The sequence below is a fragment of the Scyliorhinus canicula genome, chromosome 6 (assembly GCF_902713615.1).
Source record: "Scyliorhinus canicula chromosome 6, sScyCan1.1, whole genome shotgun sequence".
Lineage (NCBI taxonomy): Eukaryota > Metazoa > Chordata > Chondrichthyes > Carcharhiniformes > Scyliorhinidae > Scyliorhinus > Scyliorhinus canicula.
The window spans coordinates 79,426,539-79,452,602 of NC_052151.1; the positions used below are offsets into that span (position 1 = coordinate 79,426,539).

Sequence of the window (26,064 nt, forward strand, 5' to 3'; positions counted from 1 at the left end):
AAATAAAGAAATCTGTACTTCAATAATCAAGCTTACTTCTTATCTTCCATTAAATTTCTAAACTAGTTAGGACTGCCTCCACAAATAAATGTTTCATATTCCAGCACAATTTTCTATCAGGTGTCAGTGACACAGACTGTGTATTCTTACAGTTAAATCCTCATCTGATGCCAAAAGAATATTTGGAAACAAAAGGTGCGGGTTCCACATGAACAAAGGGGAGAGACAGTTTGTAAGGCAGCATTCCAGATCTGTATATACAGATATACAAATTTCAAAACGCATTTATAGCTGATTTAAATGTAAAATGCAGCTTTTGATTTGATTTCCACATTCAGACATTGTGAGAATTTTATTGACCCTGGTGTGGGATTGCTTGTTTTGTATTCTGAGAACTACAAAGGCCTTATTGGCAGGTCAATGGGCAAGAAAGAGATAAGGGTAGCAGAGATAAAACCATACAAAAGTAAAAGTTAACAACTCATGCAGAAAAGATGTGCTGCAGCACTCTGTGTTTAATACATATTTTAGCGTCATTGCACAGTGTAGTGTTATAAACTCATAATTGAAACCATGATGCACTATTTGATGAAGTTTATGTGTGAGAATGGACAGACAGTTTCAAAAATAGAGAGTCAAACATTCTTCTCCAATTGAGATTCAACTGAGTACATCTCACATGAAAATTAGTGTCAGAATCATATAGCATTATAGTTTAAGTGTGAAGTGTACTGAAATAAATCTCCACATGCAATCTTGATTTAAAGAGATTGCTTGCAATGTCTTGTGACAAACAAATGGTAATTTCCCAAATCTACCTATTTGCAGCCGAAACAGTAATTTTGCAACTGCTATCGTCCATTGCCTGTAATGTTACAACCAGTCTTGTGTGGTTAATGTGTATTTTCTCATGCTTATTCTTGTAACTATACCAGTTTTCCCATTTTGTTTAGTCGATGGGAGATATGTTTTCTTGCACATTCTGTTACATTTGATATATTTCATCTAGCTGCTTGAACAAAGTAAAAACGCTTTCATGAGAAAGCTGCCATTGAAAGCAATAGGAAATAGAGCATTTTCTACAGGGATGATTTGTCATGGTTCTTCTGAGAGCTACACACAAAAATTACTTTCTCAGAGACTGCAGTGGCTGGATTTTGCAGTGGTAAGATGATGAAGCTTACATTCATCATTACTCCATTGACACCGACAACAATTTCTGGAACCCGCATATAGGCATGGAAAGTTGCTGTCAGTGTTTTTGTGGGCTGGATTTTACAGGGTACCGCAGACACCCACACCCCCAGTCGATGGTGAACCTTCCCACGACCTCAATGGCTGCCCTCTAGCTTTGTAGCGCTGGGAGCAGCATTTCATGTTATTGAAAGGAGTGTAACTGAATTTTCAATGGAGTTCTAACTTCATCATTACTGTTAAACACCTCACTGGCCCTGAGAAGCTAATTAAATATTTGTCGAATAGCAAATTTCTCAATAATTATTTAAAAATCCACAGATTTTCAAAAAGACTTATTTTTAAAGTTTATTTATCTTTATTTTCGCTTTGATCTTAATCTAATAATAATCCTTTTGCTGTTTGAAAAAGTCGATCAATAGTGAAGGATATTAAGTATTTACATTCCCTGGTTTGAAGTGTGCAAATACTTCAATGTGATTGGCTTGCTGACATCATTGCTGCTGCATACCAAGATACCCCCTCAATATGTTGGGAAAGGGGAAATCTGCTTCACAGAGATCGCTAGATCTTTGGGGGTAGCTTTCTTTGAGGCCAGTGGGGAGTGTCATTGCTTTGCTGCTGACTGCAAAATCTGGGCTATTATATCTGAGAGCCTGACAAAGTGTGATGACTATGCTTACTCTTTGCTGAATGCTACATATATGTTTTTGATTTACAGAAATGTGCTGCCATTTATTGGCAACTGCAGATTTGATTTGATTTCCCACTTTAAGCATCTCGTCCACATTCAGGGCAGAGGACATCATCTCGTTTTGTAAGGAATCCCCGGCCAACCAAGGAGATGGCACACTTTTTGCAGTTGAAGCAGTCATTGTGCCATTGGCGATCTTCAAAAGAGATATACTTTGAGCCTCCAAGTCCTGAATAAGATAAAAAATATATAAATGTAATTCTCATACTGATATTTTTCTGAAGTTGCAAACTTACTTTTACTTTATTTATCAATTTGTTGATTTTCCTTGTGTTTTTTTCCTCTTGTAGTCCTGGCACACCTCGGAAGGTACCATCAGTTTAGCTCTGGATTATTTTGGAACTGACGGATTGCATTGAAGGCAATCAACAGGCTACTGTAGGAGCAAGCTCCTTCTTTTTCTACCCTTCCTGCATTCTGAGGTAAAATGCTGCACTTGTCATGTGCTGAGAACCTGAATATCAGTCAGGTCCTGGTATGAAAATGGAAACCATTCATTAGGGAGAGCAGTGATCTATGAATGGGTTATTAAACTTGGCTTTAAAACGAGGCACGTTGTCAAAACAAAGTGAACCTCGTTTATCCCAAACGCTGTGAAACTACTTTTTAGTGATAGCCTGGGCTCAGTGTTAGCACTAGTCGTTTAGTGGGAATGCCATGACCCACTTCCCAGATTTGCACAGAGGAGGGAATACTGCACTGTCAGAGCTACCGTCTTTCAGATGGAAGCATTAAAATAAGGCCCCATCTGCCTTTTCAGGCAGATGTAAAATGAACCCACACCGTCATTTGAGGGACAGCACTCCCAGTGTTCTGACCAACATTTATTCCTCAACCAACATCACTAAAATGGAGTGCTTGCCCATTTGGCTCATTGATGATTATCAGATCTTGCTGTGAACAAATTGGCTGCTGAATCTAATAATAAAAATCACTTATTGTCACGAGTAGGCTTCAATGAAGTTACTGTGAAAAGCCCCTAGTCGCCACATTCCGGCGCCTGTTCGGGGAGGCTGGAAGGGGAATTTAACCTGCCCTGCTGGCCTTCTTGTGCATTACAAGCCAGCTGTCTTAGCCCACTGTGCTAAAAAAATTGTTTTTAAGTTGGAAATGCAGTTAGTGCCTTGGTGATACAAAATCATTTAACTGAAAACTCTTGAAAAGTTCACACTTTTTAAAAAACATATTTGGTAGAAGTGAATAACTGATCTTATTGACTTAGGTCTTGGGTAATATTTTCATGTGGGAACCAGGAGAATTCTTTCAAATTACATAGAAAAATACATGTTAACTCTAAGCTGTGCTGCACCTTGGATAGTAACTTGGATTATACTTAGTTTAAGTATGTGTTATAATAAATATCTATATATAAATATATATATCTCTGTACACACACACTCACTTGGGTACAGAAGGACTTGAAATGTAGACCGGAATTTTACCAGGTCCATTGGTGACAGGCTAGGAAGAAGGAAGGCTGGCAAAATGGTGGGCAGGCATTAGAGAGTGTGCTCAATGTGTTCCTGCTGCTGTTCCATTTTACCAACCGAGGGAAAGCTGGCAGTTGGGGAACCAGCCGGAAGCCCTATTGAGTCATTTAAGTAATAAATTAAGAGCCTCCTCCAACCTCCCATGGCATTTTCCCACATTGGGAGGGCCTGCTGTCATGTTGGGAGATCATCGAATGAAACCAGGCCATGGAAGGGGCACCTTTTTCAGCACTCTACAGCCAATGGAGAGACCCTTTGGTGGCAATGGGTAATGACACTACCTTCACTGACCAATTACACTCCCCCCCCATCCCCCAACCCTGATTTCTGGGGATTTCCTGCCTGGCCCTAGTGTGCCCAGATCCTACTTATATGTCTTTGAACTGTCTGGCCATGTAAGCATCCTCGTCCTCCCTGTAATGATATGTATAATCTAAGGAGAGTAAAAGGTTAACAGGATGATATTCATGCATATCAACACTAGATGGCATCACTTAGTAGTCTTATAAAAGGCTGCATCTCTAAGCATTCTGTGAGAAGCTGAGAGAGAAGCTGAGGAAGAAGGGGAGTGTGAGGTTGAGATAAAGTGGTGGCTTGATTAGAGAGAGCTAATACATTACTGCAGCATAGATTCAATACCATTATTTTGTTATCTGTTACTCAGTAGAGTTTATGAACCATTTCAAGTAGCGTAAAATAAACTAGCTTTGGTTTAAACATATAGCTCTATGTTCTTTGTAAACACTACGACTTTGGCTAGCTTGGAGAACAACACAAGGAACATAACACTCCCCAGGTGCAGCCCCAACAATGGGCACCACTAGCACTGGTGCTGCTGGGGCTGCTGAGCTGCCTCTGATTAGCCTGGCAGCTCTTAGGGGTGAGTCACTGTCCTTAATAGGACAGCTGCTCCGGTGGCAGCTACGTAATTGTCTGCTGCCAACAAAATATGGCTGCTGGCCGAAGCAGAGTGACTTCCTGATTTTGGCCCCAGAGATAGACCTTCACCATTCTCATAAAAATTCAGCCCGGTATGTTGGGTGACACTTCACTTCAATTCTGAGGGGCCTTAGATTGTCAAAAGTATTGACCTTTGCTTATATTCTTAAGGTGGAAACCTTGTTATTCACTTGCATTCTCCACATTGTTTAATCAGAATCGATTTTCATGCAAAACGTTCACCTGTATGTTGACTCACCAGCGATTGCTTTGCCACAAGCTGTACATTTTTTAGCGTAGAGATTGCTGAAACAATCCAGACAATATGGAAACTCATCCCTGGAGGTGAAACGTTGGCCAGCCAGTTGCATTTTGCATCCAGTACACAGAAAGCATTCCTTGTGCCATGGCATGTCGTGATAAGTCACCCCTCCCGTGGTTATTGCCTGAAAAACAGCGTAGAATACAAATATATAGCTTGATTCTCCAGCTTCCCAGCCACGTGTTTCCCGACGACAGGAGGCAGTGTGTCCCCCTATCCCCGTAATCCAGTAACCCCATCTAAGCTTTTGGTCACTAAGGGCAATTCAGCATGGCCCAACCACCTACCCTGCACATCTCTGGACTGTGGGAGGAAACCAGAGCTCCCGGAGGAAACCCATGCAGACACGGGGAGAAAGTGCAAACACCACACAGTCACCCGAGGCCTGAATTGAACCCGGTTTACTGGGGCTGTGACAACCACTGTGCCAGAAGTGAACACTACTTCAATGCTTTGCTCAGTGCTATTTTTTCAAATCAATTTAGAGTGCCCAATTCTTTTTTTCTTATTAAGGGGAAATTTAACGTGGCCAGTTCACCTATCCTGCACATCTTATTGGATTGTGGGGGTGAGGCCCACACAGACAAGGGGAGAATGGGCAAACCACACAGACAGTGACCCGGGGCCGAGATCGTTCCCGGGTTCTCGGCGCCTTGAGGCAACAGTGCTAACCGCTGCATCACCGTGCCGTCCCAGCTCAGTGCTATTTGTGTACCAAAAACTGGATATTGTTGGAGTAAAGGATATTACATGGCCATATTAAAACTATGCAATACCTTCTTGCAGGATGAACAGTGTTGAGCAAACTGCTTCTCGTAGCATGGGACACAGTAGCTGTCATTTTCCTTGGGGATAAAAGGCTTGGTGCCCATTGGCTGTCGGCAGCGTTTGCAAGTGAAACAAGTTTCATGCCAGCTGTTTCCTCTATATTCCATTTTACGAGATCCTGTCATTAAAAACAATTATTTTTAGTGCAAATCAAATTGTACTTTAATTATTTCATTCAGACACATTTACTTCATACAGAGTGCAGGATTATTCATGATCTAGTATGTGAATGCACTGTGCAGGGACTTATTCATTGTAGTCCCAAAATAATAACAGGTATCTCTGGGCACGATCTAACGGAAAGGTTTCTATGGGTGCGATTTAATGACAACATTGTGCCGGACAAGCTGTTCGCCACGTAGTAGCATGGCCGATAGAAGCCAGGAGACGCCGCTCCAGATGTAAATCCCGCTAATTGCGTATTTCAAATCTGCATATTAGAGCGAGACAGCGAGTCTCACTTTAATGTGCAGATTCCCGAGGTACCCAAGGCGTGGGATCTATCTCCTTTGCCTTGGAGACCTCAGGTGAGCGGTGTTCAGTATTAGTCTCCAGAGATGGGAACCAGGTGGAACAGCACTTGTGGGGGTCCCCAGGGGATCAGAGGCCCCAGGTGCTTGCCCTCTGGAGAGGATGGTATACTGGCACTGCAACCTAGGTGCCAGAATGCCACTGCAAAGATGCCCAGGTGGCACTGTCAGCTGGCAGGGGCACTGCCAGGTTGGCACTGCTGAGATACCAACCTGGCGTTTTTTGCATTGGTGAGATTGGGGGGGGGGGGGGTGGTTTCTCAGTGGTGCAGGTGCCGGAACTTTGTTTCTATTTAATTAAATCGCGCCCTAAGTGACATTTGTGGCGGGTTTTGCCTTGCGTTTCATAGAACATAGAACATAGAACAGTACAGCACAGAACAGGCCCTTCAGCCCTCGATGTTGTGCCGAGCCATGATCACCCTACTCAAACCCACGTATCCACCCTATACCCGTAACCCAACAACCCCCCCTCCCCCTCCCTTAACCTTACTTTTTAGGACACTATGGGCAATTTAGCATGGCCAATCCACCTAACCCGCACATCTTTGGACTGTGGGAGGAAACCGGAGCACCCGGAGGAAACCCACGCACACACGGGGAGGACGTGCAGACTCCACACAGACAGTGACCCAGCCGGGAATTGAACCTGGGACCCTGGAGCTGTGAAGCATTTATGCTAACCACCATGCTACCATGCTGCCCCTCAGGTGAAGGAAGGAGCCTGAGGGAGGAGCAGTGCTCCGAAAGCTAGTGTTTGAAACAAACATGTTGGACTTTAACCTGGTGTTGTAAGACTTCTTACTGATCTCTAAAAGGTGAGGGCCAATAACACTGAACTACACGAATACTGTGCAACAATTGGAATTGTGCCTTGTGTGACAAAAACAAAGAAAGGCTGTGTCCAACCAATATTTGCTTTCAGATGAACGCAGGTGCGGTTCAGTGTCAACTATAAAGGGACCACTTTGTGCAACAAACCTGCCACACACACAAATTGGAAGTCATCAGGGAACAGACCTGAAAAATGTTCAAAATATCCTGCTAAAGGACAGGCACGTCGGTTTTCTATGGAAACACCTTTGAACTGAAAGAGGTGAGGAGAGTTAAAGGAAACATTATTCACTGTGAGAACAAGCAAGCCACAAGAAGGCGAATGATGGTTGATGGTCTTCTGATTTAGTCTGGATGTTGTTATGATAACTGGACAGAGGCAACCTCAAACTTAATTGAGGACACGTACGAGGATAATTTAAAAGAAAATGAAAATGGACAATTATTATGATTGCCTGATCACAATGCAAATTATAAATAGATGAAAATCTAACTCTTACCAGGCATGATGGTCTTTTTGCAGGTGAAGCATTTTGAGGAGTACTCATTAGAATAACACTCAGTACACAGCAGATTTTCATCCTTGACAGCAAATGGTTTTTCAGCCAGAGAACGACTGCATTTAGCACAATTGAAACATTTTTCGTGCCAATGCAGATCCTTATAGGACAAATCCTAGGAGAAAATGATGAAGTAAAATATACTGCAATTCCAATATGCTTCTGATACCCAGCATGGTTCATTACAACAATTGCGCACAGCTGAAGTTACTCAGGATTAACCTCAATAGTGATATCTTCAAATATAATTTTAATACATTCTTGAATTACATTCATATTTACATATTTAGTGGCTAGTTACATGTTTCAGTGGCTTTCTGCCAGTCTGAAAATTAGACTGGTACTAAGCCGACGTCAATTGTTATGACATGAATTTGGAGTGTTTAATAATTTAGGACATGTTTAAAATACATACATTTAAAAAAAAAAATTGTAATTCAAATTTTCACAAAATATCAATAACAGAAAATACTAAGAACAGAAAGAACAAAACCCCCCTCCCCCGATGTATACAAAAAAGAAGAAATAAATTAACGGCCGTCATTAGCAAAGAACAAATATACACGTCCCTTCAGCCCAGGACAAAGAGACGCCCCCCCCCCCCCCCCCCCCATTTCACCCTCTCCAATTTAATAAACCCCGCCATATCGTTGACCCAGGCCTCCACGCTTGGGGGCCTCGCATCCTTCCACTGAAGAAGAATCCTCCGTCGGGCTACTAGGGACGCAAAGGCCAGAATGCCGGCTGCTTTCACCTCCTGCACCCCCGGCTCCTCTGCAACCCAAATATTGCGAGCCCCCAGCCCGGTTTGACCCTGGATCCTACCACCCTCGACACAGTCCTTGCTACACCCTTCCAAATTTCCCCCAGCGCTGGGCATGCCCAGAACATATGGGTATAGTTTGCTGGGCTCCCTGAGCACCTGATACACCTGTCCTCTCTCCCAAAAAACTGGCTCATCCTTGTCCCGGCCATGTGAGCCCTATGCAGGACCTTAAACTGTATGAGGCTAAGCCTCGCACAAGAAGAGGAGGAGTTCACCCTTCCTAGGACATCCGCCCATGTCCCCTCCTCAATCTCCTCACCCAGCTCCTCCTCCCATTTACCCTTCAGCTCCTCCATCAAGGCCTCGTCTACCTCCTGCATCACTTGGTACGTTGCCGAGATCCTCCCCTCTCCAACCCACACCCCCGAGAGCACCCTGTCCTGAACGTCACGCGACGGCAGCAGAGGGAACTCCGCCACCTGCCGCCTGACAAACACCCTTACCTGCATGTACCTAAAGGTGTTCCCCGGGGGGAGCTCGAACTTCCCTTCCAGCTCACCCAAGCTCACAAACTTCCCGTCTACAAACAGGTCCCTCAGCCTCCTAACACCTGCCCTGTGCCAACTCAGGAATCCGCCATCAATTCTCCCCGGGACAAACCGGTGGTTCCCTGTATCGGGGACCCCGTCGAGGCCCCCACCTCCCCCCTGTGCCATCTCCATTGCCCCCAAATTTCCAGGGTAGCCGCCACCACCGGGCTCGTGGTATACCTCGATGGAGGGAGCGGCAGCGGCGCCGTTACCAGCGCCTCCAGGCTCGTGCCCACACAGGACGCCATCTCCATCCTCTTCCATGCTGCCCCTTCCCCGTCCATTACCCACTTACGCACCATCGCTGCGTTGGCAGCCCAATAGTACCCACAGAGGTTGGGCAGCCCCGGCCCCCCCTCTATTCCTGCCCCGCTCCAAGAACACCCTTCTCACCCTTGGGATCCCGTGCACCCATACAAACCCCGTAATGCTCCTGTTAACCCTCCTGAAAAAGGCCTTCGGGATAAGGATGGGGAGGCACTGGAACAGGAACAGAAATCTCGGGAGCACCGTCACCTTGACTGATTGCACCCTACCTGCCAGAGACAGCGGCAGCATGTCCCATCTCTTGAACCCCTCCTCCATTTTCTCCACTAGCCTTGTGAGGTTTAGCTTGTGCAAGGCCCCCCATCTCATGGCCACCTGGACCCCCAAGTACCTGAAGCTCCTCTCCGCCCTTTTTAGTGGGAGCCTACCAATCCCCCCCTCCTGGTCCCCCGGGTGTACAATGAACAGCTCACTCTTCCCCAAGTTGAGCTTGTACCCTGAGAAATCCCCAAATTCCCTAAGAATCCTCATCACCTCCGGCATTTCCCCCACCGGGTCCGCCACATATACAATAAGTCATCCGCATAGAGCGACACTCGGTGCTCCTCCCCACCCCGCACCAGCCCCCTCCAGTTCCTCGACTCCCTCAGCGCCATGGCCAGGGGTTCAATTGCCAGTGCAAAAAGCAGGGGGGGACAAGGGAGACCCCTGCCTCGTCCCTCGGTATAACCGAAAATACTCCGACCTCCTCCTATTCGTGGTCACACTCGCCATCGGGGCCTCATATAACAGCCTCACCACCTGACAAACCCCTCCCCAAACCCGAACCTTTCCAGCACATCCCACAAGTACCCCCACTCAACCCTATCGAAGGCCTTCTCCACGTCCAATGCCACCACTATCTCCGCCTCCCCTTCTACCGCCGGCATCATTATAACATTCAAGAGCCTCTGTATGTTAGTGTTCAGCTGCCTCCCCTTCACGAACCCCGTTTGATCCTCGTGGATAACCTGCGGCACACAGTCCTCTATCCTCGTGGCTAAAATCTCCGCCAACAGCTTGGCGTCTACATTTAAGAGTGAGATCGGCCTGTATGATCCACACTACAGGGGATCCTTGTCCCGCTTAAGGATCAAGGAAATCAGCGCCCGAGACATCGTCGGAGGCAGAGCTCCCCCTTCCCTTGCCTCGTTGAAGGTCCTAACCAACTGGGGGCCCAACAGGTCTGCATACATCTTATAAAATTCAGCCGGAAACCCATCCGGCCCCGGCGCCTTCCCCGACTGCATGCTCCGTATCCCTTTGACCAGCTCCTCCAACACAACCGGCGCCCCCAGTCCCTCCACCTGTCCCTCCTCCACCCTCGGGAATCTCAGCCGGTCCAAAAAGCGCCCCATCCCCCCCTCCTCCGCTGGGGGTTCGGACCGATACAGTTCCTCATAAAAGTCCCTGAAGACCCCATTAATGTCTACCCCCCTTCGCACCACATTTCCTCCCCTATCCTTAACTCCACCAATCTCCCTGGCCGCATCCCGCTTACGAAGCTGGTGCGCCAGCATCCTGCTCGCCTTCTCCCCATATTCATACACCGCTCCCTGTGCCTTCCTCCACTGAGCTTCAGCCTTTCTGGTGGTCAACAAGTCGAACTCAGCCTGGAGACTACGCCGCTCCCTCAGCAATCCCTCCTCCGTAGCCTCCGCGTATCTCCTGTCCACCCTCACCATCTCCCCCACCAGTCTCTCCCTCTCTCTCTGCTCTCTCCTCTCCTGGGCTCGAATGGAGATCAACTCCCCCCTAACCACCACCTTCAGCGCCTCACAGACCTCTCGGACCTCCCCGTTGTCATTGGCCTTCAGGTATCTCTCGATACATCCTCGAACCCGCCCGCCCACCTCCTCGTCCGCCAGCAGCCCCACCTCCAAGCGCCAAAGCGGGCGCTGGTCTCTCTCCTCCCCCAGCTCGAGGTCCACCCAGTGCGAGGCATGGTCAGAAATGGCGATCGCCGAATACTCAGCATCCTCCACCCTCGCAATCAGCGCCCTACTCATAATGAAAAAATCAATCCGGGAATAGGCCTTATGCACATGGGAGAAGTATGTAAATTCCCTGGCCCTCGGCCTCGCAAACCTCCATGGATCCACCCCTCCCATCTGGTCCATAAACCCCCTCAGCACCTTAGCCGCCGCTGGCCTCCTACCCATCCTGGATCTGGATCGATCCAGTGGCGGATCCAGCACCGTGTTGAAATCCCCCCCCCCCCCCATTATCAGGCCCCCCGCCTCCAAATCTGGAATCCGGCCCAACATGCGCCACATGAAACCCGCATCGTCCCAATTCGGGGCGTATACATTGACCAACACCACCCGCTCCCCCTGCAGCTTGCCGCTTACCATCACATACCTCCCGCTGATGTCTACCATCACATTCAACGCCTCAAACGACACCCTTTTTCCCACCAGAATCGCCACCCCTCGATTTTGTGCATCCAGCCCCGAATGAAACACTTGGCCTACCCATCCCTTCCTCAATCTAATCTGATCCGCCACTTTCAAGTGCGTCTCCTGAAGCATGGCCACATCCGCCTTCAGTCCCTTCAGGTGCGCAAACGCGCGGGCCCGTTTGACCGGCCCATTCAGTCCCCTCACATTCCACGTTATCAGTCGGATCAGGGGCCCGCACCCCCCGCTCAGCCCGTTCCCCACGGCGGCAGACCCCCATACCGACCCCCTCTAAATGCTCCAGTCCTTCTCGGCCATTCCAGCAGCAACCCGGTGTCCCCCCCCCCCCCCCCACCTATTCACCCCCCCCCCCCCCCAGGTAGGGCCCCCCCTAGCTGCGTAGCCCCTTCCATTGTACTTCCGTAAGTCAGCCGACTCCTGCTGACCCCGGCCGCTCCCGCCACCCCAATGACCCTCCCCAGTTCAACACAACCACCGTGCCCTCCCCCCCCCCTCCCCCCCCAGTGCCGGCCCCGCTCCCCCAACCCAACACACGGGAAAAGACGGGCACATGACCCAACAGGACCGCGAACCACTCCCAAACTCTCAACCAGTGAAAAAAAAATAGACGTGACAAAATGCCCAAGTAAACAGATAACAGTCCCAAAAAGCAAAAAAGCAGATCAGCAAAAGGACATCATCAAATAGAACCGATAAAAGCGAAAGGATGCCGAGGAGGACAGAGCCTCCGGGCTATGTACACCGAAAATGCATACATTTAGTTAACTGAAGCACTTTTACCTTGGAGTCACTGCCGATGGGTGTCTTGCATTCTTCACACATATTAGAATACAGATTCTCATAGCATTTGACACAATATTGGTTGTTGTCTCGCAAGATATACTTCTTGCCAAGGAGGGACTCCTTGCAATAATGACAATCAAAGCGTTCCCCCATTATCTTTAACTTTCACTTCCTAAGTGGAATAAAAAGCAACAATTCAAAAGGTGACACATAATGAAATGTGAAAATCTGATCAGTGTTCAGCCATACTGGAAGTGAAACGTTTTCCAACGAAGTAATATTGTGCAAACAGAATGGTACACATTTTTCTCTGTAAAGTTTAAAGAATCATTATCTTATTAAACTGTCACAGAAAAGGACTAATGCCACAAATTAAACTCGTTAGGTCCAATTACATCTGGAAACCATAATATTAATTTCACAATTAACATCTCACCCATACCAAACAGGAAGGTATCATGATCAATAAAGCTAGTTATCCTCAAGCTGTTTGCAAAGCAGCTTGAGTTCCAGTACAGTTCCTCTAAAATGGATTGTATTTGGACCAAGCATGTGGTGAAATCTCCAACAGAATCAAACACCACAAACAACATTCCTGTTAGGTTTTCACCATTTTTGCATTGAGATCATCATAGAATTTACAGTGCTGAAGGAGGCCATTTGGCCCATCGAGTCTGCACCGGCCCTTGGAAAGAGCACACTACCTAAGCCGACACCTCCACCCTATCCCCGTAACCCAGTAACCCCACTTACCCTTTTTGGACACTAAGGGCAATTTAGCATAGCCAATCCACCTAACCTGCACATCTTTGGACTGTGGGAGGAAACCGGATTACCTGGAGAAAACACACGCAGACACGGGGAGAATGTGCAGACTCCACACAGACAGTGGCCCAAGCCGGGATTCGAACCTGGGACCCTGGAGCTGTGAAGCAACTGTGCTAACCACTGTGCTACCGTGCTGCCCAGAAAACAGACATCTAACCTAAGAAGAAGCAGGATTAACAGCTGAATCATCCAAAGCCATTGGCTTTCTGGTGATTTAACTTGCTCCAGTAAGTGGAGATAATCACACATGAAGCAATTCCTTTTCAAGTAGATGGCACAGAAAGACCCTTGGCCCATGTCATTGACTGGAATTCCTGCAAGTTTGCAATCATTTGTCTCACCTCATTGTATACCTGCATGGAGCAGACAAAGGGCGCGATTAACCGGCCGCGTCGGGATCTCGCATGAGTACGATGTGGCTGTTAGATCGCGGCCGAGACCAAAATCGGAATTGGGTCGAGTGCTGATCAGTTTGCGATCTAACTGACCCACTCCCATTGGAGAGATGAAGATCCTGCTATATCAACACTGTGTCCGGGGTACAGGGTATAGGGTCCGGTGCCCGGGAGGTCTCGCTGCTGCCGGGGGCTCATGTGTAAGGCATGTTGGGTAGCAGGTGATGTGAGTTGGGGGGGTGGGGATGGGTGCATGGGTGGCCGGAGGGTACCAGCCTGGAAACCATAGCTGATTTTCTGCCCCTCACCCTCATCCGTGCCTTACAAATATTACACAATGATATCTTGGACCCCTTGGAAGCTATGCTCATGGTGCTGCTGGCAGGCCAGGAGGCCAGATGCCGGAGAAGGCGGTGGTGGCAGCATTGTCGACACAGGCTCAAGGTAGCGGCCCATGTGTGGGACCACCCCACACCCTGAGGACCCGGACACCCATCAGTCCAGGGAAGACCAAGAGGGGGAGGACAGCGATGGCCCAAGTTCTACAGGCTTCGCTGGTCTTTCGAACAGATGACGGACAACATGTGCCTCAGGCGGCTCTGCCTCAAAAAGGGGACGAGGTGAAATCTGTGCCATGACCTTGCGGACTTGGCACCATGTGGGTGAGGAGGAGGACAACCGCTCCTGGTGGCCGTCAAGGGCAGCACCGCCCTGAAGTTCTGAGCCTCGATCGGGGACTTGTGTGGCATATTCCAACCGACAGCCCACAAGTGCCTCCGTGAAGTCACTTTCTTTGCTCGGGCAGCTGACTATTTAAGCTTTGACCTGGACCAAGCCCAACAGGATGCCAGGCAGCAGGATTTTCACCATCACCGTGATGCCCCAAGTCCAGGGGGGTAATAGATGGCAAACATGTCACCGTTAGGTCGGGCTATGGTGATAGGGGCAGGGATTGAGTCGAGGTGGAGTGTCCTATTGGAGCAAGAGCCGGTGCAGACTCGATGGGCCCTTCTTCTGTACTGTAGGTATTCTATGATTCTATGGGGAGGTGTAAGTGTGCAAAGAATAAGATAAAGCTAATCAAATGAAAGGGATGAGAAACCTTTATGAGGAATGACGTTAGATACTGGGACAGTTTCCACTGAAGCAGAAAAGGGTAAGAGATTTAGGGCGGGATTCTGTCGTAATCGGCAGGGCGGGCAACTCCGGCGGGATGGAGTGGCGTGAATCACTCAGGCGTCGGGCCACTCCAAAGGTGCGGAGATTCCGCACCTTCAGGGGCTAGGCCCGCCCCGGAGTGGTTTGTGCTCCGCCGGCGCGAGTTGGCGCATGCGCGGGAGCGCCAGTGTGTGCTGGCGTCATCCCCGTGCATGCGCAGAGAGCTTCGTTTCTGCACCGGCAATGGCGGACTGCTATAGCCGCTGGTGCGGAACAATAGAGTGTCCCTGCGGCACAGGCCCGCTGGCGGATCGGTGGGCCCCGATCACGGGCCAGGCCACCGTGGGGGCACCTCCCGGGGCCAGATCCCCCCCCCCCCCACACACCCCCACCCCCAAGAACCCCTGGAGGCCGCCCGATCCGCCAGGTCCCGCCGGTAAGGGACCTACTCCAATTTACGCCGGCAGGACTGGCAAAAAACGGGCGGGACTTCGGCCCATCGCGGGCCGGAGAATTCGGCCAGCCCCGGCGCCCATTGAGTTGCGCCGGTCCCTCCATTCTCCGACGCGGGCGGCACGATTCACGCCAGGCCGATTTTTGGGGGGGCCGGAGAATTTGGAGGACGGAGTCACGCCGACCCCCGGCGATTCTCTGACCCGGCTGGGGGTTGGAAAATCCCGCCATTAGTTTTTGGAATTCGGAAGAATTTTGATGAAAAGGTTATTTTCTGTTTGGGGAGTTAATGATGAGGCCATGCAGACCTATAAGGCAGAAACTAATATGTGAGGTTGTTCTGAATGGATCAATTTAAGATAACTGAATGACCTTCTCGTGTGTAAGTACCTTGTGATTATAAAAAAATCTTGTTTATTTCCGTGACAATAGCATCTCCCACTTTGACTCTTCTGATATTCTTGGGATCTAACTGCCTCTAGCTCCTGGGTTGTCCCTTGCTCCACATTGTTAAGATGTTGCTATGGACTACTGCAAGTCAGCTTGACTGCCCATTAGTCAGTCCTATTTAACCGTTCCATTTCATTCAATTCTTTTCATATTGCCCATCTGTTCAGCTCCTGCTTAAAAAGGTTGAAAGCAATAATACATTTTGTGTGCAATTTATTCCATTTAAATTATGATTGAATTATATGTGTTTCAATATCTATACTACTTAATGTGTGGTAAGTAATGTTTTGTTTGTATATTTATAATTCATCTTAACTGACAATCCAAAATGAAAAGTATTGAACTGGTATCCACGGCATTCTATATTTGGTTCTATTGCAGTCAACAGCTCAGTTATCAGGCTGCTTGTATAACAGGCAGCTGCTATGACAGTGGACATTTTATTGTCCAAGATGTATTTCTATCTCTCTGTATTTCTAATTTCATCATTATCACCACAAAGATCTCGATCATATCCTCAATCTTCTTTTCTTCAAAGTTAAGCCACATTTCCTCAACTTGACATCATAGTTTAAAATACTCAGCCCATCAATTATATTTGATGGTCTTCTCTGATCTGTTTTTGCTGCCTTAAAGGTAAGATATCAAAAACTGCTAACAATATTGCAATCAGTAATATTATTCTGATAGTGGTTGATGCAAAGTTTACCCAACATTACTGTGCATCATTTTCATGATGATCAGATATCTTGTCGGACCATGCAGATCACAAGGAGCATCTGTTAGCTAATTGTTATGCTAAAGATAAAATGTAATTCTAGTAGATAGCTGGCACAATGTTTTCATCAAGCTAGCTGTGATCTTATCAAGTACCAAAATAGTAAACTCCAGAGATTGCATCAAATGTTCAGCAAAGCCAATTTGGCTTTTTGTCAGTCTTTCCATCAAACAGCATTAGGTGGGTTTATTTTCAGGTGTGAGGGTATGACAGACCTTTTTTGGAAATGGTGGTGATCAGTTACTACTGAAAACTGTGTGCAATCTTTAAGCCACAAAGCTAAAGGGAAAGAACCCACCTACCCAAGAGGTTGCACAAGGAGAACTGCTGACCACAGACCTTAACCTCTAGTTGTGTTTTAATAGAATTTACAGTGCAGAAGGAGGCCATTCGGGCCATTGAATCTGCACCAACCCTTGGAAAGAGCACCCTATTTAAGCCCATGCTTCCACCCCATCCACATAATCCAGTAACCCCACTTAACCACTTTGGATACTAAGGGGCAGTTAAGCATGGTCAATCCACCTAACTTGCACATCTTGGGACTGTGGGAGAAAACCAGAGCACCCTGAGGAAATCCTCGCACACACGGGGAGAAAGTGCAAACTCTACATAGACAGTGACCCGAGGCCGGGATTGAACCAGGGACCCTGAAGCTGTGAGACAGGAGTGCTAACCACTGTGCCACCGTGCTGCCCCAGTGCTCCCAATTTATTTTATAATGCTAACATTGAGATAGTTCTTATGTAGGTCAAGGAGAAGCAAAAGTCTGCGTGCAATATTTAAATAGAAATGTACTGATTGGCTGCTGCCAACTATATATATGTGTCCGTTTAAGATTGTTGCTCTCATTGTTGCTTATCACAAACCGTGTGCCAGAAACACATCCTGATTTTGCTGTGAAGCACAATATTTTCTGAGGGAAAAAATGGGCTGGATTTTCCATTCTGGAGACTAAGTGTTGCTACCAGAGTAGAATCGCGGGAAATATGCATTCCCACTAGGAGCGCGGGCCAGGGGAAATTCAGGTCATGTAAATGGGGTAGCACTCTGCCAATGTGCAGTCAAAGTGATTCCTGGCCCCGCTGGTATCTGATGCTCAGATCAGGATTTGTGTTAACAGCCTGGCGAGCTCGAGTAGCTTTTAGTTGCCCCACTCACTGCACTGTATCGTTCCAGCCAGGAGGATGGCTGCATGAAGACTTGCTCCAAGGTTCCCGGAATTGGAGATGGACAGAATGCTGGGTGGGATGGAGACTCAAGTCCGCCAATCTCAACAACACATGGGAATAGTTGGCAGAGGCTGTCGGTGCTGCCAGTCTCACCAGCAGGACCAGCATGCAATGTCAAAAGATGATGAACGAACTCCTTAGGGCAACTCAGGTGAGTCACCACCGCTGTGCCCTTGGCTTCACTCCCGTTATTAACTCCTGCCCCCATTCCCATGGAGGCCCACCTGACTGCATCCCCCTTACATCCCACCTTCCACGAAACCCCAACACATAAATTGTCCTCTTTGACCATGATCCTACACATGCATACCACCAGCTGCAGACCTCCCCTAAACCTCATTTTCCTCAGCATCTCACAACGTCCTGTGTCCCCAAGCAGCCCAAAACCACCGGGTGTGCCATAAGACGAGAGGAGGCATCCCAGATATACGGGTCCACATCCTTTCAGAGGAAGGGGCCCTGCAATTCGCGGGGGAGAACAGGACAGTGACTGTGGTGGATTTCGGCATCTGCCAAAGAAGTGAGCCCAATGCAACGCAGATGCCCCTATAGCAAATGATCATCCATCTCCCACAGACCAATCCTTCCCCAAGATCTGACCCCTTGGGCGGGATTCTCCATCGTCCGATGCTGAAACTGAGTTTGGTGACTGGGTGGAGAATTGATTTTCGCGGCGAAATCGGGGCCGGCGCGTGTCTGACGCAAGTCTGCAATGCCCCGCCCCCTCCAAACTGGCACCATTTCAACGGCATTGGCACATCATCGGCCAGCCCACTCATGATGTTACGCCCCCAATGGGCCAAGTTCCCGACGGCGCGCGACACGTGTGGTATCAGTGGTCGGGGGTCCGGTGTGCTGGCTGCGGACTGTGTCCAGTGCCGCCTCACTCGGTCGGGATCCGTTCCGTTGGCCAGGGGGGGCTTCTGCGAGGTCTGGGGGGACTGGTAGGGGATGGCCAGGGGGTGGGCTGTGGGGTTGCAGGTAGCTGGTTGCGTCCGTGCACGGCCGGCGCCACGTTTTAAGGTGCAGCCGCTGCAAGATGTCAGCCGTGCGCATGCGCAGCCTGGGACCCAGCCATTCTCTGGCCGTTTTCGGCACGGGAGTTTCCATCGGTGCCGGTGCTATCCCTCACTGGTGCCGGAATCGGTGAGGGTTTCACGCTGATTTTTCGGTCGTAAAAGACCACACAAGCTCCGCTGGTGCCAGCACTTAGCCACTGAAACGGATAATCCAGCCCCATGTCTTTTGTCTTACAGGATCCCCATCAGACAAGGCTGCAGCACGTCAGGTGGAGGCAGGGACTTCCGAGGGAGAGGATGGTCAGAGGACTGCCTGATCCCAGAGAAAAACTGTCTCCCAGACAGATGTTGCGCTTCTGGAAAAGATGATCCCATCACGGGTGCAGATGCAGAAGCAGAGCCAGGATTTAGTGGGCATTGGCAGCTTCCCAGTGCCTGCAAGTCCAGCTGAAGGAGTCCATACGCCTTCAGGTGCAGGAGATGGTGCCGACAATCTGTGGCAGCCAGGCCAACACTGAAAGGGTGTCGGCCGCAGTGGAAGGCCTGGGGCAAGACATCTGAGCCATATGTCAGGATGTCCAAGGCTTCGGGCACACTATGCTGTTCATAGCTAAGGCGCAGCATAGGAGGTCACAGTCACAGGTGAACATATCTCGGGTGCGCATGGACATTGCTGCAGTGCTCCAAAGCTTGGCCCATTCACAAAGAGTCATTGAGAGCATTGGTCAGGCATTGACTGACTGTGGCCAGTTACAAAGGGACATGTCACAAACAGAGGGACATGACAGAGGGAGCGAGAAACATGGCTCACTGGTTGAGGAACATGACCCAGTCTCAGATTTCCATGTCTGAGGGCATCAAGACCATAGCTCATGAGGGGAGGCTTCCAGGGCTGGCAGCTCCAGGTGGCGGTGGCACCTTTGGAGCTCATTCCGACTTTCTCTCCGTCCCGTGGAGTAGTCTAGGGTCCAGTGAGCCCACTGAGGGAGGAGGGACTGATGGGACCCTTGCCGAGGCCTCCTGGAACACCTCAACCCTTCCTCATCCCCATGACCTAACACTGGCACATTTCATGGGCAGGGGGCAAAATAGGCTGACATGTCATCACCTGTGACACCTGAAAGTCAGCAGAGCGCATCCAGGCCCAGACCAAGCCCTCCAGAGGACGTCCGCCAAGGTCATCACAGGGCAGAGGGTGAGACAAGCAGCAGGCCGCCTCTACTTCTGATGTGCTGTCTGGGGTAACACCTCGCAGAAGCGGTAGGCCACGAAAGAGTGGAAAGATAGATGACACTTAATTTGCCACAGATGTTTAAGACAAAAGTTGGTAAGGGGAAAGGGCACACTAATTGTAAATATTCACCATTAAATACTTTTGCACCACCAATCCGATCTGGCTTTAACGTCTGTCTCATGGGTGTAAAGGATGAGTGGGGGGACGAGGGGTGCGGCAAGGAGCCCATGACAGATGAATGTCCAACATGGTTATTCTACCCTCACTGAGAAGTGGTAGGGCATGGGGGCAGCAGTGTGAATCTGCCTTACATGAATGCACCCCCAGTTTGCGAGGCCTAACTGTTCACCATCTCTCGGAAGGAAAACATTTTTGGGCTCGTGAGAAGGAATTGCCAGCACGTATGCAGGCATCATCAGGGGAGACAGTGGTATATTATCTCACTGTCATTGCCATCCTCCTCTGTCCCATAGACGCGACCTGCTGATACTACCAACCCAGGGCCAGCACCCTGTGGTGTTGCTGGAATGACTCATGGAGAGAGGAGGGGGAACTGTGGTAATGGGAAGAAGTGGAAGGCAAGAGGGAAGGTAGAGTGAAGAACTAAGGGAGAGGGAAGGGATGAGAAGGAAGGGGAAGGTGGAACCTATCTGGGGTGAGGTTGGAGGGAGGGTGTTGAGGTTGGGGGAGGGGGAAGATATGGGACAGGGCAGCGGAGCTGCCGGTGACCTGACCTCCTAGTTGGTAAACTGGGAGGTGATGAGGTTGTCCCATGTACGGTGGCCCTGGATCACATGTCCATAACCCGATCCTCGTGGCCATCATCCTTGTCCTCCTCGTCGGATGAGGCCTGCTGTTCTTCATCCTCTTCCAGCATGCCTCCCCACTGCTGTTCAATGTTGTGAAGGATTCAGCAGGTCATCAAAATGCTCGGGACTCTCTGGGGCTATATTGGAGCATCCCACGAGAGCGGTTCAGTCACTGCAAGTGCATCTTGAGTATGCCGATGTACCGCCGATGACGCTCCTGGTTGCTGCGTGAGTGTCATAACCATTCTCCACCTCGGTCTGCAACCTAAGCACAGGCGTCATTAGACATGACCTCAGTGGGTAACCCTCGTCAGCCACTAGCCAACCCCTCACCCGAGGGAGCGTTTCAAAGGTGTGGGGAACAGATGTGTGGGCCAGGTAATATGCGTGTGTACGCTGCCTGGATATCAGGCGCAGGTGTGCCTGATGCGCAGCTGCTGGTCACACACCTACTGCACATTCATGGATGGAAGCCCTTCCTATTGATGAATGGCACCCATTGTAGAAGCAGTCCTCAGAGGGTGACATGTGTGCCATCGATCAGCCACTGGACCTGAGGCATGCCAGCGATGGTGGCAATTCCTGCTGCCCAGCATCTTGTTAGGCCTGGTCCAGGTTGAAGATGCCTGGGTGCAGAGGGCATCCGTGACAGCCCAGATGGACCTGTGTGGACGTTTGCAATAATCCACACAGGTTCCCGCTCGACCCCTGGAATGAGCCAGTGACATAAAAGTTCAGGGTGACCGTCACCTTGACGGCCAACGGGAGTGGGTATTTGCCTCCATATCCTCACGGTGCAAGGTGCACTAACATCTGGCACAGCTGCGTACGGTCTCCCTGATGGGCTGGTGTCATCGCCGGCACACGCGATCTGGTAGCTCCTCGAAGGAGAGGCGGCATTCATGTGGCCTGATTTGGCGCCTCCTATGCAACTCCCCCTGGCCTGTTGGATGGCCAGTAGTTGAGCCTCACTGGCTGGCCCCTGCACTTCATTTTTTAATGAATTTAAGGGATGTGGTTATTTCTGGTTAGGCCAGCATTTATCGCCCATCCCTCATTGCCCTTCAGAAGATGGTGGTGAGTTGCCTTCTTGCATTCCTGCAGTACTTGAGATGTAGGTACACCACTCTGCTGTGAGGGAAGGAGTTCCAGGATTTTGCCCCAGCGACAGTGAAGGAATGGTGATATATTTTGTGGGGAACCTCCAGGTTGTGGGGTTCCCAGGAATCTGCAGATCTTGTCCTTCCAGATAGTCGTGGGTTTGGAAGGTGTTGTCTAAGGAACCTTGGCGAGTACACACGGCTGCACTGTTCATCAATTGTGGAGGGTTTGAATGTTTGTGGAAGGGGAGGGCAATCAAGCTTTGTCCTGGATGATGTTGAGCTTCTTGAGTGTTGTTGGAGCTGCACTCATCCAGGCGAGTGGAGAGTATTCCATTATACTCCAGGATTATGCCTTGTGGATGGCAGGCAGATTTTGGGGGGGTCTGGAGATGAGTTACTCACCGTAGGATTCCTAACCTTTGACCTGCCCTGGTAGCCACAGAATTAATATGGCTAGTCTAGTTCAGTTTCTGATCAATGGTGACCCACAGGGTATTGATTCTGTGGCATGCTCCTCTCATGCAGGGTTCTCTCTGGGTGCCCTGGTGCTCTTGCTATCATGCATTCACAAGAGCATCAGCGGCCATGTCGATAGCTAGCCCAAAATCCATGACTTTGCTGGGTGCAGGGCGGGAGAGAATGTCAGCAAGATGAAGCTTCCCTTGACCATCCATCCAATGCCACCCTGTGTTGTACTGCTGGGTCACCCTCAACATCCTGCCCTCCCCCCCCCCCCCCCCCCCCCCCAACCACTCCTCTCCCGGCCCCTTCCAGATGATGTAGTCCGCCCTGCACCCCTGTCCCCATTAGTGACTGGCACCCTGTCTTTGATGTGGGGAGCCTCTATTCTCACCACCCGTCCCTACCAACAGGTGGCTGCTGCAACCGGTGTTAGCAATGGGCTCTATGACCCCTGTCCTGTTTCTCCCCGTGAGGTCTATTGTGGGTCTCCTCACTGGATGAGCTTTGTGCAATCAACTAGTTGTGTGGTGGAGACATTCATATTGTGCAGCCACTCGTCTCCGTGCTAAGAGCCTGGTGTGTGGGCATGTGCTACAGATGGTGGTGAGCGAGGGATGTGCACGTTTGCTGGGACCCTAACTATGGTGTTATGTGGAGTCTGAGTTTTATACACAGCTTGTGACAGGGAGCTGGTCAGATTTCCTGGCTGGGGGTGGGATGGATGGGATCAGGGTCGCATGGACAGGCAGGGCTTGGGGACATCTTGTGATCCTCAGGGATGGGCTCGCTGATAGTGTTACTGGTGAGACATTCACTCTGAGAGGGAATGTGTGCCAGAGGGTCCAAACGGCCACAGTGCATGTGCCCTTTGTTTGGGGTGAACTCTGCTATTCCCCTGCTTCCTCTGCTGTGGGGTATCCCTGCTTCTCAGGAGTGCACTGAGGAGTGCCAACACCTGTTGGGCCGGTGACTGAGCATGGTGACGTCCATCCTATTGTTGATACTGTTGGAGTATTGAGGGATTCCAGGCTGGCTGGGGATCCACATGACAAGAAGCCCTCAGATCATATACAGGATACTGTCAGCAGTTTCAACAGCCAGGAGCCTGTAAATTGCAACTAGGGGGTGGGTTGAAATGATTGTTTCGCAGCAATGGGCCCTCAGCCAGGATACCTCACTCCCGAATGTGACACCACGAGTCTATGTACTTGTCACAAAGTTGGTCCCCAATAGTCTTTGCTGTACAATTTGCATGCCCACGCCAGTGTGCGGTGTAGAACACATTCATGCCGCTGTCGAGGGACCGGCGTCAACCTCAATTTTCGGCTGACGTCGAATTCTCCGTCCAATCGTGTTGCCTGATTGGGAACACAATCCTGGCCGACAGAGAATCCCGCCCCATGTTCTTTTTTAAACAATGTAATGACAAAACAGAGAAATATTATCAACTCTGTCATGACAAGCAGTTCAGTGATTACACCCGGTGATAATAGATTTTACAAATCTGTACAGATTACAACAGGCATCAAAAGGGTCTGATGCAAGACACACTAGTGAAACCCCTCTTAGCTCACTTCAGATATTTTCCCTCATTTTGACACTTCTGCTTTCAGATATAACACGGACATAAAACTGCTCTGAAAATGATGGCATTTTTTGTGTCTTCACCACCCATCCCACACAACCCAAAAAAAAAATTAAGGAGGTGTAAGATATGAGATGGGCTGCTCACTATATTTGGAAAGGGGTATAGTTCAGTGGCAGAGCATTTGACTGCAGATCAAGAGGTCCCCAGTTCAAATCCAGGTGCCCCCTCGGTAACATTTTGGGCATCAAGGTAGCACAAGTGGCTTCACAGCATCAGGGTCCCAGGTTCGATTCCCCGCTGGGTCACTGTCTGTGCGGAATCTGCACGTTCTCCCCATGTCTGCGTGGGTTTCCTCCGGGTGCTCCGGTTTCCTCCCACAGTCCAAAGACGTGCAGGTTAGATGGATTGGCCATAATAAATTGCCCTTGGTGAGCAAAAAGGGTAGGAGTGGCTATTGGGCTACGGGGATAGGGTGAAAGTGAGGGCTTAAGTGGGTCGGTGCGGATTCGATGGGCCGAATGGCCTCCGTCGGCACTGTACGTTCTATATTCTATATATTCTATATAGTCCATCTTACCTTTTTGATTGAAGTCAACAAAAAGGAAAAGTAAACAACTGTGTAAAATAGATCATGGCCTTAAGCAAATCATACCTGGAAACATTTTCCTACAGGGGTCACTCAAAAAGCAATCAAGTTGAAGATGCTAGGCTGAATTTCCCCCTCTCTACTCTGGGAACACTGAAACCAACTGCAATAGTCCATTGCTGCTGCAGCTGTGCTCAGCTAAATCCAATACAACCCAAGGATCAAACTTTCGGACCTTGATATCCTGCAAAGCTTAAACAGAGAGACCTTTTGTGTTATTTGAAAAGCTGTTGTGCACTGTCTAATGAAGAATTGCCATTGAATAAATAAAATGTAATATGTGTCCTATATGCACTCACCTTAATCAGTAAGATGACTACTACTCAGAATACAATGCTTACTGAACACGGTTGGAGTCTTGATCAGGTTAAACATAACAGAAAAATAAAAATAAAAATCAGTAAGGCTAATTTGTATTCAGCTAAACTGCCTCTACAGTACTGATTTAAAGTAATTAAAGTAAAATTTGAAGACACCAAAATCTGAATTGTGTAATTATTTTTTCAAATTAAATTTAACTTAAAAGTATGTTTAAAATCCTGCTGCCTCAGAAACGATCCCTTAATGCAAGCTTTTCCCAGTTAATTTATTGTATTATAATAGGTTTTTAACCAAAATCCACCAAGGACTATAGGAATCCCTATCCATTGGATTCAGACAATTGGCTATAGGTAGCTTGAGGGGCACCATTCTACAATCATGAGGCAAGGTGGGGAGGCAGGTCTCCATCAACTTCCACACCCAATACAAGGATTGAACTCGCACAGTTAATGTCACTTTATATCGTACAGTAACCATCTAGCTAACTGACCACCGATTTATTGCATTGAATAATTAAGCTGATTACTTTTCCAGATTCTTTTAAGTGATATAAAGAAAATGCCATACAAAAGAGCATTACCTGATGTGAGTACGGTTTATGCAGTAATCGACATGAGATGTTACACTGCGAAAACTGTTGCCTTCATACAAGGACAAGTTGGAAATGTGTCCACTACACTGATTAGACATCCAAAAGACAGCCTATAAATACTATATATATTATCCCTCTATATCTCAAGGGATACAAAATATGTCTCCTGCAATGATTGATACCTTTTAAGGTAGCGTTTTCCCTACATTAGCCACAGATCAGCCCCGGCTTATCTCTCTGCATCAACATTCAGTTCAATGGCATGCACGAAGTTTAATCAACTGGCAATAATAAATTCAAAATTATATTCCAAGTTTTTAAACAGCACAGAAGGGAGCATATAAAATCAAACTTTCTCCTTTCCATCATGCACTACCAGTTTGTGTCTGTGGGTTGCAAATTAGCTTGTGTTTATTTTTTCACAGTGTTCAGTTTCAACATTGCTGTCGAGTAAAAGATTTAGCAATTAACAGTACCAGTGTAATACCCAGTTGGTGTCTTTGCATCAATTCTGACTCATTTCCACTCCAGTTTAATGTGTAGAAGGCAAATGCAATTAAGAGCATTTCCTTTCCTTAGTCTTAATTATGTACAGTTAATTTCCAAACCTTAGTCACAGAGGGAAGTAACAAATAAACATCAACACGGCTAAAGACTACTTCCTAACTCAGGAGGGAGGC

The 26,064-nt window shown here is 48.7% G+C and overlaps 1 protein-coding gene across 2 annotated transcripts; it reads right to left on the reverse strand.

Annotated features, from left to right (window-relative positions):
* Window positions 1-484: 484 nt before the first annotated feature.
* Window positions 485-25,484, reverse strand: LOC119967263 (four and a half LIM domains protein 2-like). Of its 2 annotated transcripts, XM_038799561.1 has the most exons (7): window positions 25,373-25,484; window positions 24,771-24,828; window positions 12,314-12,488; window positions 7,392-7,566; window positions 5,476-5,645; window positions 4,637-4,823; window positions 485-2,117 (listed from the first exon to the last, which is right to left on the reverse strand). In XM_038799561.1, exons 3-7 carry the CDS (start codon window positions 12,467-12,469, stop codon window positions 1,966-1,968), a joined length of 840 nt encoding a protein of 279 aa, XP_038655489.1. In that variant the 5' UTR covers window positions 12,470-12,488; window positions 24,771-24,828; window positions 25,373-25,484; the 3' UTR covers window positions 485-1,965. The 2 variants fall into 2 exon arrangements, with proteins under 2 accessions (XP_038655489.1, XP_038655488.1); XM_038799560.1 differs by lacking the exon at window positions 24,771-24,828 and having other exon boundaries at window positions 1,965-2,117.
* Window positions 25,485-26,064: the final 580 nt, after the last annotated feature.